General features: G+C 45.1%; 1 protein-coding gene across 1 annotated transcript; it reads left to right on the forward strand.

Moving 5' to 3' along the window:
• The first annotated feature begins 1263 nt into the window (after positions 1–1263).
• On the forward strand, positions 1264–6680 carry LOC116941621 (uncharacterized). Its single transcript, XM_076066578.1, has 5 exons — positions 1264–1509; positions 2793–2921; positions 3441–3531; positions 4547–4851; positions 5409–6680. The coding sequence occupies exons 1-5, from the start codon at positions 1395–1397 to the stop codon at positions 5537–5539; spliced, it is 771 nt and encodes a 256-aa protein (XP_075922693.1). The 5' UTR covers positions 1264–1394; the 3' UTR covers positions 5540–6680.
• The last annotated feature ends 5786 nt before the right edge of the window (positions 6681–12466 follow it).

Below are 12466 nucleotides of genomic sequence, written 5' to 3' on the forward strand. Positions count from 1 at the left end.
AAACGTCTGCACTCGGGTGACAAAGGCGGCCGGGCGTGGTGCTGGCCACACACCCCCTCGTGTGCCATGCCGGCCTTCATGTGTGTTCTCTAACAGCACTTGCACCCACCACTGAATGTGTGTGGGTGTTGGTGCGTGCGCACTGTGCTCCGAATCCCAGCGATACGAGTCTGATTAACAGGCTGGCCGGGCGATTCGATTGGCGAGTAATTTTCAGAACCTGTTCTGAGCGTCTTCAAGGTTCAGCTCGGCATTAGATGCGGCCGATCCGGCGTGCAGCACGACGCCTGTAATCCATCGCTTAGGAGGCATGGGTTGGTGGATCACGTGGAGATTTGGGGCCGTCCATAAATGACGTCACGCACCTAGGGGGGGAGGGGGATCAGACATTTGTGACGATGTGTGACGAGGGGGGGAGGGGGGGTTGAGAAATGTGACGTCACATAAAAATGCGGAAATTTAAATATATTGTAACAATATAATTGTTATAAAAACACTAATTTTGATTAATTTTCATTATTAACTATTTGATTATTTAAATTTACTAAGGTCACCTTTTATTTATTCCATGAAGGAGCCTTTTGCGTCTCCATGGTAGAATGGAGAAGCATACATTTTGAATTTTTTTTGAATGATTGTTATTAAACATTTTCATTTTAATGATTCTACCAGGGCTTTTCATTCTATGCAATGAATATGTGATTGTTATAATTGTACTCTTTATTTTGCTTCGTTCTACTACAAAGTTCCAAGTATTTTTTATCGTTATAATTACTTTTAATATTTGATAATTATGAGAAAATTTCAATATAATATTCTGAACATCTGCAGTTTTAGTTGAATATTTTCAAGGGAATTTTATGCTAAATTTTAGCTTTCCAACGCCTCCTTTTTAATACGTGTTTCTCCTACAACACCAGAGTGCAGCGCCACATTAAATACGCACTACAATGACAATAGTTTAAAGTGATTTGAAGCATGTTTTATTTTCAAAATGAAAATATGGTTTTTGGGGGGGGGCGAGCTTTGTGACGTCATATTTGAGGGGGGGGTCTGACTTTTTGTGACGCCGTGTGACGAGGGGGGAGGGGGGGTCAAAAATCGGCAAAAAATCCCCCCCCTCCCGCTCTCAACTGCCGAATGGACGCGTCCACTCGCCTGGCTCCGCCCACTCGCCTAGCTCCGCCCACTCACCTGGCTCCGCCCACTCGCCTGTCTCCGCCCACTCGACTAGCTCCGCCCACTCGTCTGGCTCCGCCCACTCGCCGGTAGTGACGTCACACACTTCGAGGCGGTCTGGTGAGGTTGACGCTCCACGTTTAAGCTCCCGACAACAACGCTAAGTTTTAGCTCCAGGATATTCACTGAGCTCCACTTACTACAGCTGCTTCGCCATGGAGTTCAAGTTCTTCAAACTGCTCCTGCCGCTACTGCTGCTGCTTCTTGCGGGGTTCCATCCTTCGGCTGCAAAGCCCGTGATGTCCAAAAACAGCATCAGTGCGCCCGAGGGTAAGAGGGATAAATAGGGATCCATAGGAATTCCACCAGGAGATCCACTGGGCTCCACTAGGGCTTTACACGTGCGCTGGTGATATTAGTGGCACTGTTGGTGGATGTGGGCAGCAGTGACGCAGTGGTTAGCGCGCTGTGATACGAACCCAGCAACCCGAGTTTGATTTCTACTCACGGCCAACACCAGTGATGATTATCCGAACCGTTCATGGTCCTCCCCGAAGTCGACTCAACCTCACATGTGGACTGTACCTGGTGTGGTGTGCAAACATTGTCGCTGGGGAGACAAGGGTTGTCGGGCATGGTGCTGACCACCCACCCCCTCGTGTACAGTGTTGGCCTTCATAGTTGTTTGCTTACAGCACTTGCCTCAACAATTTGTTAAGACTATATGAGGGGTCTTTGTGTTTTGTTTGTTGGTGGATGTTGTGATGCAGGAGATGGTGTTGAAGGCAATGCTTTGTGGTTGCCTTGTCGTCCTCGTGGTTGGCTTGTGGCGATTGGGATGGTGTTGATACCGTGGTGGTTATTTCAATTATGTGTTGTGTTGGTAGTAGTGGTTGTGATGCGATAGTAGCAATGTTGATGCTGGTAAATACGAACGTAAATTGAGGTCCTTCAAATTGGTGAAACAAAAGCCTGTTTCACAAAGTGTCCAAGTCACATGTGCATCTCCTGAACCTACAAATTATAAGAATCAGAATATTTACGTATACTGGATGAATCCAATGAGCTATACAGCTGTTTTTCACAGATCTCCAGTTTGGGGGAGGTCAGAACGTTACAACAACAAACAATACAAAAACACGATAGGAGTGCAGAGTATAGGAAATATAACAATTCACTTATAAATATATACAAATAAAACAATTTTTGTTACCTTATCTTGGCAAACATCACGTGTAACCTCGTGGTCATTTTAGATCCTCATGCTTTTATTCACCGACCAAATGTCGCAAGTCAAAAAGACATTCTACCGATGCCAGTGTTTCATTGCTCGCATATGGAATATTCTGAGACTCTCATCCATGCCTTCATTACTTCTCTGTTGGACTACGTTTCAACTCGCTCCCCTTACGGTTTCCCTGCTGTGGTCATTTCAAGGTTCAAAACGGTCCAGAATTCTGCTGCGAGGCTCTTGGGCCGTACTCCAAAAGCCTTTTGAGTGCAGAGGCTTCGGTGCAATCAATGCCAGTGAAAGGTTTGGTGTCATACACATAGGATGGGTGTGTGATGATTTTGCCATCGTCACACGTTGGTTCTGGTGGTCGGTCGTTCAGGAGTGGAGCCGGCGATGGGAATGTCCGGCTGGATCCAGCGGATGCGCGGCGTGAAAATGACGACAGCTCCCCCTCGGACCAGCGCGACTGCAACCCCTCAAGCACCCGACATTGTCCACAAATCTTCAGGTAATTATCTCATGATTATTATCCCTCTAGCGGTGTCTAGCCTTAACTCCAAACCCTATGCGTAATGCTAAACCTAACCCTAACTGTAAACCCAAACTTTGTAACTAGCGATTGAAAAAGAAATGGCTTCACCCTTTCTGGCAATAATATAGGAGGTGTTAAGATTTTCACACACCAAATACATACCTATTGGAAGGCATCGACTCCGCATTAACCACAAATGTTCGTGGTAAATCATGCAAACAAACATGCTTCGAAAATGAATGTATTGTCCTTGAGACTAATTGACCTCCACCAGAGACAGCCTCCTTTATGGCCTTGTCTCACCAGTGTTAGACTAGAGAATGCAAAAAGGCTAACAACACGAAACGAATACACATATTAAAGCATTAATAACTGAGGTTGAACAGTTATATCACTGTCCCTAACCCTTACTAATTAGGAATGTGAGTCACCCCTGTTGATATTTTGCTGGAGATAACTTAATGAATGTTTGCTCTCCCTTGTGTGTGGACGCAGTCTACAAGACGGTTATGTTGTCCGTCCTAAGTTCCATTGGGCTGATCACCCTGTGTGTTGGTGCAAGGCTTCTATACTGGCGTTACGTGAGGTGAGTGTGATGATGATGAGGGTAAATGCAGGGTCCAGGGAGCACATGTTTCTTAAAATCAACCGCTCTTTGCCATTGGTTCCATTTAAACCGCCTCTCTTCCATGTAAAACACTGCGTATGTTCTTTGTAAAAATATAATTGTAGAATGTTTGGAGTCAAGGGTAAGCCCTTCATCTTAAAGTGACTTGAAGAAAAACGAAAAACAAACAGCTCTTATCTTGTAGCTTCATAACTAATCAGCGAGTCCTTGGCAGTTTAGCACCCGTTTTATTTGATGGTACGATGAACTTCTGTAAAATGAGTATCATGTTTTAAAATGAATAATGCATCCGAAATCACATTCAAGCAAGGCAGCATCACCCCATGTTAGACAATGGTCCATGGAAACATATCACACAATTACTGAACTCACTTCAGGTGGCCTCTCATGTACACCACGGGGCAACAATTCCCCCATCCGCTTTCACAGAGTAACGTCCACCACACAACTCTCAGAGCTCGGATTTAACTGAAATCAATGCACTCCTCAGCAGTAAAAAAAATCTCAGCAGTGCCGGTTCACATGAACATATCTCTACACCAACCAGCCACCAGCAAGCAGTGATGAATAACTAATTAAAGAAGCTTCAAATGCATGTGAAGCTTTGTGAGACAATGTCTATGTGTGTGTGTAGTAGGAGCTAGGATAGGGGTCGGCAACCTGTGACTCCAGAGTAGCGTGCGGCTCTTTAAGGGTTGCTTCGTGACGTTTTTTTATTTATTAAGGACTGTCTGGTATTCACCACAGTGCATTACGGCTGTTGAAATATTGAGGGTTTTTTTTTTACCGAATAAAAAAAATGGTTCTTGTTATTTCGATCGCCAACCCCTGATGTAGGAAGATAAGAGCACTGTGCAGGAGTATAGGAACCCATGATGAACACTGTACAAGCCACGTGCACTGCATCCTAGCAAGGCAACCTTTCATGTCTAAACAATTTTCTTCCGCTTCTCTTTTGCACTTTTTGTGGTAGCCTTTCAGCACAGCCTGCAGATGATGGTGGCGAAGCCAATGTCATGAACAGTGATGAAGAAGACGTGCCACCATCACTCTGGAGCGATATCTCACGAGTCCTCACGGCAATTCGCCAATACATAATGCCGCAGCCAAGGGCCGTGGATGAAGAAGGTGAAGACGTTGCACCAGGCGGGTGGTTTATGGAGATTCTAACTACCTTGGTGCAAAGCTTGAAGCCTGAGCCAGGGACCAGCAGCAGCACAGATGGCAATGGTGATGCCCACAAAAAGTCGCACCATAAGGCGAAGAACCTGAAGACAGGTGAGAGAAGTGTGTGTGTCTGTGTGCATCTACCAGTCATCTCACACCTCCGATTAGCATGGCTGGCTATGTGTGGTACAAAGAAGTTCAACGTACCTTCAGACAAACTGTGGCACCTGGATCTGTTCCATGACCTCCTGCCAGCGAGCCTTCGACATTTCACTTGGCCTCAAAGTGCACGTAGCATGGCACACGTGCCGTAGTGACTTCACTGCCACTTGGTCGCAAACGGGAGTTGTGTTTTACACGTTGCCTTCATGATGGTATACCACTCGTAAAATGTTGGCAGAACATTGAATTGCAATAGTCATGCAATTCTACATTACTAATCTGGCCAGAGTTGAAAACGCTCGATTTTTTTCTTTCATGAACAAATCCTCCGTCACTAGATCTGACAACAGTCGTAAGACTGGGCCAGAGCCTGTGGCTCTTACTTCACCAATATAATTTGACGTAAAGCAGATATCGGTCCATTGATGCTTTTTCTGATAACTGATTCATTCCAATTACTCACCATTGTTAAGTTGTTTCCCTTCACGTGATCTGTCTCCTTGCAGGCAAAAAGAAGGAAAAGTTCAAGAAATTCCTGGCAAATAAGAGAACGCAAGTGAAGAAACTGCACAGCAAATTCAAGGCGACTTTCAAGAAGAAAATGCCAAAATTAAAATTTAGGAGGAAGCGCAAATAGTCGTGGACAGCGACTACCCTTCCTGGACAACCCCTCCCCGCTCCTCCTCTTCACTCCGAACATTTATGAATTAACATGATCACATCTCTCGTCATATCGTATTGCCTGCTCCCTTCTTCAACCCTTCACAAAGTTAATGATCCCTCGTTTAGCCCAAAACAGATTGTTTGGGCAAGGCCGGCATAGTGGTCACGCCCGGCTGCCTTTGTTTCCCGAGTGACGATCTTTTTGCATTCACCATGTCCTCATTTGAGTTTGAGTCAACCCACAGGAGACCCACCTGTTTTGTTACCAGAACAAAGGGGAAAACACATTTTCATACTTCAACCCACATGCACACATATAACACAGAGATCCCCTGTATAGCCTTAACAGACTGTTCGGGCAAGTGCTGTTAGCGCCGGTCCCCGACCACCTCTCCTGCCTGTCCCGCGCCCTGTGGGCATTTCTACTTGGTGGCCTGGCTGCCGGCGGTTGCCCACCGGGCATCGCCGGCACCGAGCGACTTCCGCGCCATCCCTCGAAACCGTTGGGCCGCTCCGTCACCCGCGTCTGGCGGCTCCTTTTCCGGGCCACTTGGCTGCCAAGGCATCGGCAGCCCCGGGACATCGGGGCTTTGTGCGGTCCGAAGGATGGAAGGTCGAGCTCCGGGCCGGGGGAGTCTTCACCATATCAGCATGCCGGGCACGGAGGGAAGCTTCGCGTCTGTGGAAAGCAAGCCGGGCCGAGGCTGCGGTTTCTTCCTTGTCGCGGGCCCCGGCCGGGACTCCACTGCTGCACTGCGTGGACATTGCGGAACTCGTCGGTGGTGCGGGGGACTCCATCGCCGTGGGCCCCTTCTCCCTCCTGGCTCCAGCCCCTCGCCCCGCCCCCCTTTGTGTTTCCAATGCAATTTTGCCCGACTACCTTTCAATGTATCTTTTCAAATTATTGTTATGCTAGGTACAATTGTATAATTGCTGTACAGCGCCTTGTTAAAGGCACTATGTAAATATCATTAAGATAAGATGCACACTTGCGCAAATGCTGATATACATGTAACATAAAAAAACTAATTTTATTTGCAATGTATTTACAATGTCTTGTTGCTTCTGTTGAACAATGCAATATTCACATGTACATATATGATTCTGCAGCTTCACACGTGGTCACTCCTGCGAATGATCTGTTTAATTCCCAGCCAGGTCCGTCAACCCAGGCTTGGCTCAGAGCTCACATCCTCCTCACTCGAGCTTTTTTTACTGCTTGTAGTGCATTGCGCATTGGGATCCTAGGATGGAATGCGCATTATAAATTTGAATTTTTTTTTTTAGATTGGAGGAATCTGATGAGATACGAAGCTCTTTTTCACATGTCCAGTAGGGGTGGGTCAAGGCCCTGGTTTCAATACTGGTCATAGAAAACAGCACTTGAGTTTGTACTTCCTACCTTGGGGCCACTTCGCCTCACCCCTGGTTTCTGAGTCATCGAGTGGCCCATCACTACGATGCTGAATTGACACCAAGTGCTCTGATGCTCAATGTTGGCCTCACTCAAGCTATTGGGGCTAACAATCCACCACCCTGGATATTCCATTCCAAATAGTAATTTGGGGTTGACAATCCAAGGTTCAATTATTTGTTAAATATTGCCTTGAATGATTTCCGCTCGTGGCTGCAAGTCTAATACCCGTATGACTTGTTTCCATGCGTCAGCAATATCACCCTCCATGGTCATTCCACTGCTGGATAAAGACCTCCCGAAGCCATATTAATATTTCATGATCCCCACCGGAGGGCCACTAGAGTGAAGCTGGACCGTACGCTAACATTCCATGACAACCTCAAAAAGGTAGCCTCCAAGACCAAAACAAGGGTCAACCTGGTCCAGAAACTGCCAAGCACACGCTGGGCAGCATCAGCACCATTGCTGCGGACTATCAGCGATGGCCCTTGTGTGCTCTGTAGCCGAATACTGTTCACCAGTATGGACCAGAAGTAGTCACCACTCGACTTGTTCATGTCAAACTGAACACTGCAATGCAGTGGATCACTGGAACCCTCAAGTCAACACCAACACCCTTGGCTCCCCGTGCTGTTACACATCTCTCCCCCACCCATCCGCTGCAACACTGCAAACCTCTGGGAAGGCCTGCAAATCGAGGAAAACAGTCGCCCATTCATTACGACCTCAACAACGTCCCTTGTCATCATTTGAAGTCAGGCAAGCTCTTTTGGACCCATGCGCTTAGCCTTAATGCCAATTCAAACCCGATGAAGCTTGGGAAGTTGAATGGAGTTCAAAAGAACGCAACAACATCTTGTGAATGACTCAATGCAGAAGATCCCTGGATTTAATCTTCCACGATGCTCATGGTCCACCATAAAACGCATCCACTGCACAAACCATGGTGGATGCGGACCCTTGATGCACAAATGGAAAATAAAAAAACTCCAGTCGTGTGCGACTGTAGTCATCCAGAACAAACCATAGAGCATATAACAATGCAATGCTCGATGCACACACATACGAAGGAGACATCACAACGATACCCTCCACTGCTCCTTACGCGGTTGTCCGCTGGCTTGACAACCTTGAATGTGAAATTGTAGTCGTTGCTCTGCATCTACATCAGCAGCCACACATGACCAGAAGAAGAAGAGACTGCTGCTGCCCGTCTGTCTCACTGCTGCCTGTCCGTCGGTCACATTGGCTCATATTTATTTTGGGTGCTGACCTAAGACAAAAGACGACGCATGAAGCAGTTCTTGAGGTCCCGCTGATGGTTTTTTTGACACAATGTACACGACATAGGGGTTTTGTGTGTGCGGGGAGTAGTGGTGTAGTGGTTAGCGCGCTGCGCTACGAACCCGGCGACCCGAGTTCGATTTCCGCTCACGGCCACCAACACCGGTGACGATTATCGTGGGCCTCTCCCCTAGGTCGACTCAGCCTCCAACGAGCACCTGGTATGGTGTGTGCTAGCACACCCACCCCCGTCGTTGTGCCATGCCGGCTTTAATAGGTGCTGCTCACTAATAGCACTTGCCACAACACTCTGTGAAGGCTACACGGTGGGGGATCTTTGTCTTTGTTGTGGAGACGTGGCCAGTTTTAAAATAACGCCAATGCCATTCACTCTCAAATATTAACATTATTATTTGAGTGCCTACGTACTAAAACGTATCTAAGTTGCCTTCATGTCGGCTTGTTTTCTTGAGTGTCACACAGAATTGTACACACGTTAACAATACGTTGAAGAACGACTACTTTAAGGTCTTCCAGAGTCGAGATCTTGTTGGTGTATTGCCCTATAACACACTGCTGAGGCCCCATTATCCGAAACCAGTTGCCAGTCTGGTTTTCAAGAGACCGCCAGTAACACTGAGAAGTAAATCAGTCCTGTGTAATAATATACGTCACTGTTTGATGTTAGAGTTGCCACCTGGTCCACTTAGTGTTGCCAACTCTGGCCGAAGCTGTTACGGGATATTAATTTAAATTTATTTATTTTCTTAAAACATCCTATATTGAACATCTCTTGGATTAATCTTCTTTGGTTCTTTCAGTAAAGTCACGTAGAATGAGAATAAAATAATAAATGTATAAAATAAAATAACGCAATAATATTCTCACGACGTTTCGGCCACAACACAAGCGGCCTTCATCAGGTGAAGGGACGAGACTGTCTGGAGGACAGCGCTGGAGTGAAAAAGCCACGCTCAGATCGTGACCTTTAAGCTGTGTGAGAAGAAACAAAGCGCCTTGACAAAGGAATTAGCATAGAATTTAGCATTGAAATGGCTGAGTGATTAACTTGTGACTGGTCACAGAAATGGCTATGTTAAAGTTAAAGCATACACATCCGCAGAGGCACCCCTTGATAAAAGAATTGGCATAGAATTTAGCATTGAAATAACTAAGGTTAAGCATACACATTCACAGAGGCACCTAGTACAAATCAAACAGGAGAATTTAGCATTGAAATAACTAGGCGAATTTAGCATTGAAATAACTGAGTGATTAGCTTGTGACTGGTCACAGAAATGGCTATGTTGAAGTCAAGGCCTACACATCTGAGCTATTCACAGTAACTGGGTATACACTACAATATATAATGAATACTACATAGTGAACCAATAAAAAACTAAAATATAAATTACCTCAATGTTATCAATAAACTCTATATATTCTCCAATCAGCTAAGCTACCAACAATAAGTCCTTATATATCACAATGCTATATGGCGAAAAAATGGGTGGATTCTTACCCTCAACTTTAGCAACACGGATAGCTACGGGCCCCGTTCAGACGAACGAGTTCATCCATGGTCGGAACAGAGGAGGGGGAGAGAGACAGCTGCGAGGCGCTGTTATACTCCATGTTGTAAACCATACCATTAACCGTGGTGTGAGAGGTATTTAAGAGTCAATGCCAGCGAAAGAGCTGCGGTCTGAAGGTCATCGTAAAATACAATTAATTAAGAACTTAAATGGTTTAAAACATCTTTCCAATGGTTACTAAGCCAGAATCCATCTTCTCGGTTGAAATTGTCTCTGTGCTTGTATATGTGAATGGCCTCATGAACGAATCTCTCATGGTAGCCGGTTGGTTTGCAAAGAACCTCCGTCTTGGAGAAGTCAATGTCATGTGAGCCCACTGAATTATAACAGTGATCTGAATTATAACAGTGATCTGTTATAATTCAGTGGGCACACATGACATTGACTTCTCCAAGACGGAGGTTCTTTGCAAACCAACCGGCTACAGTGATCTGTTATAATTCAGTGGGCTCACATGACATTGACTTCTCCACGACGGAGGTTCTTTGCAAACCAACCGGCTACCATGAGAGATTCGTTCATGAGGCCATTCACATATACAAGCAAAGAGACAATTTCAACCGAGAAGATGGATTATGGCTTAGTAACCATTGGAAAGATGTTTTAAACCATTTCCGTTCTTAATTAATTGTATTTTACGATTACCTTCAGACCGCAGCTCTTTCGCTGGCATTGACTCTTAAATACCTCTCACACCACGGTTAATGGTATGGTTTACAACATGGAGTATAACAGCGCCTTGCAGCTGTCTCTCTCCCCCTCCTCTGTTCCGACCATGGATGAACTCGTCGGTCTGAACGGGACCCGTAGCTATCCGTGTTGCTAAAGTTGAGGGTAAGAATCCACCCATTTTTTCGCCATATAGCATTGTGATATATAACGACTTATTGTTGGTAGCTTAGCTGATTGGAGAATATATAGAGTTTATTGATAACATTGAGGTAATTTATATTTGAGTTTTTTATTGGTTCACTATGTAGTATTCATTATATAGTGTAGTGTATACCCAGTTACTGTGAATAGCTCAGATGTGTAGGCCTTGACTTCAACATAGCCATTTCTGTGACCAGACACAAGCTAATCACTCAGTTATTTCAATGCTAAATTCGCCTAGTTATTTCAATGCTAAATTCTCCTGTTTGATTTGTACTAGGTGCCTCTGTGAATGTGTATGCTCTGACTTTAACATAGCTATTTCTGTGACCAGTTACAAGCTAATCACTCAGCTATTTCAATGCTAAATTCTATGCTAATTCCTTTGTCAAGGGGTGCCTCTGCGGATGTGTATGCTTAACCTTAGTTATTTCAAAGCTAAATTCTATGCCAATTCTTTTATCAAGGGGTCCCTCTGCGGATGTGTATGCTTTATCTTTAACATAGCCATTTCTGTGACCAGTCACAAGCTAATCACTCAGCCATTTCAATGCTAAATTCTATGCTAATTCCTTTGTCAAGGCGCTTTGTTTCTTCTCACACAGCTTAAAGGTCGCGATCTGAGCGTGGCTTTTTCACTCCAGCGCTGTCCTCCAGACAGTCTCGTCCCTTCACCTAATGAAGGCCGCTTGTGTTGTGGCCGAAACGTCGTGAGAATATTATTGCGTTATTTTATTTTATCAATTTATTATTTTATTCTCATTCTACGTGACTTTACCGAAAGAACCAAAGAAGATGAATCCTTGCAGTCACGAAAGCTTTAAATCGAAATCTCTTGGATTGTTCTGCAATCGCCACCGAGAGATCAACACAAATCCCGCGAGATTCCCCGCCAATCTGGAACGGTTGGTAACTCGAGTTCCGCTGTCAACCAAACCGGGTCACGTGGTCTCAACAGTCAGCCCAGGGTGCGTTAGGGGCCGCCCATAAATGACGTCACGCACCTAGGGGGGGAGGGGGTCAGACATTTGTGGCGATGTGTGACGATTGGGGGTGGGGGAGGGGTTGAGAAATGTGACGTCACATCAAAATGCGCAACTTTAAATAAATAGAAACAACACGTTCTACTTATATTCTTGGTTCTTTCGGTAAACTCACGTAGAAGGGAAACAATAAAATAATAAAAAAACAATAAAATTCTCACGACGTTTCTACTTAATAAAATAGACTTTTTTTAATAAAGGTTCTCTCCTACAATATCAGAGTGCAGCGCCACATTAAATACGCACTACAACAGGGGTGTCCAAACTTTTTTTCTCGAGGGCCACATACAGAAAAATATACGAAGGACTGGGCCACTCACTAGACGTGAGGTATACTGCCTCACTTCTCATGCACTAATATTGGAAAAATCAATCAAATGCAGAGACAAGAAGAGAAATAGGGGATGTGGATATTTCAAGCTTATTACACAAATAAATTATTGGGCTTGTTAACACATCAACTAACGTTTGTTAAAAAAATTATCAACTTTAATTGACTGAATTTATAAAGTAATTGGGCTAATTAACAAATGAAAACTGCGTGTATATTTTGAACTCACCTGTAATGGGAAAAATGTTGCGCTCAGTGGGAGCAGTGATGCTGCGCTTTGGTGTGAAGGATAGCTGGCAGGTCAGGAGTAAGTTTGGTGGTTGAGATGCGAAGGACGTCACGGAGATGGCTGTCGGTC

This window comes from Petromyzon marinus, chromosome 12 (genome assembly GCF_048934315.1).
Source record: "Petromyzon marinus isolate PM22_M1 ecotype Great Lakes invasive population chromosome 12, UKy_Petmar_22M1.pri1.0, whole genome shotgun sequence".
In the NCBI taxonomy this organism is placed as follows: domain Eukaryota; kingdom Metazoa; phylum Chordata; class Hyperoartia; order Petromyzontiformes; family Petromyzontidae; genus Petromyzon; species Petromyzon marinus.

Excerpts from the sequence above, each read along its gene's own strand:
- LOC116941621 (XM_076066578.1), top strand. The coding sequence starts at position 1,395 with ATGGAGTTCAAGTTCTTCAAACTGCTCCTGCCGCTACTGCTGCTGCTT. Across the intron at positions 3,532-4,546 it reads CTATACTGGCGTTACGTGAG|CCTTTCAGCACAGCCTGCAG; the intron begins GTGAGTGTGATG and ends TTTTTGTGGTAG. Across the intron at positions 4,852-5,408 it reads GGCGAAGAACCTGAAGACAG|GCAAAAAGAAGGAAAAGTTC; the intron begins GTGAGAGAAGTG and ends GTCTCCTTGCAG.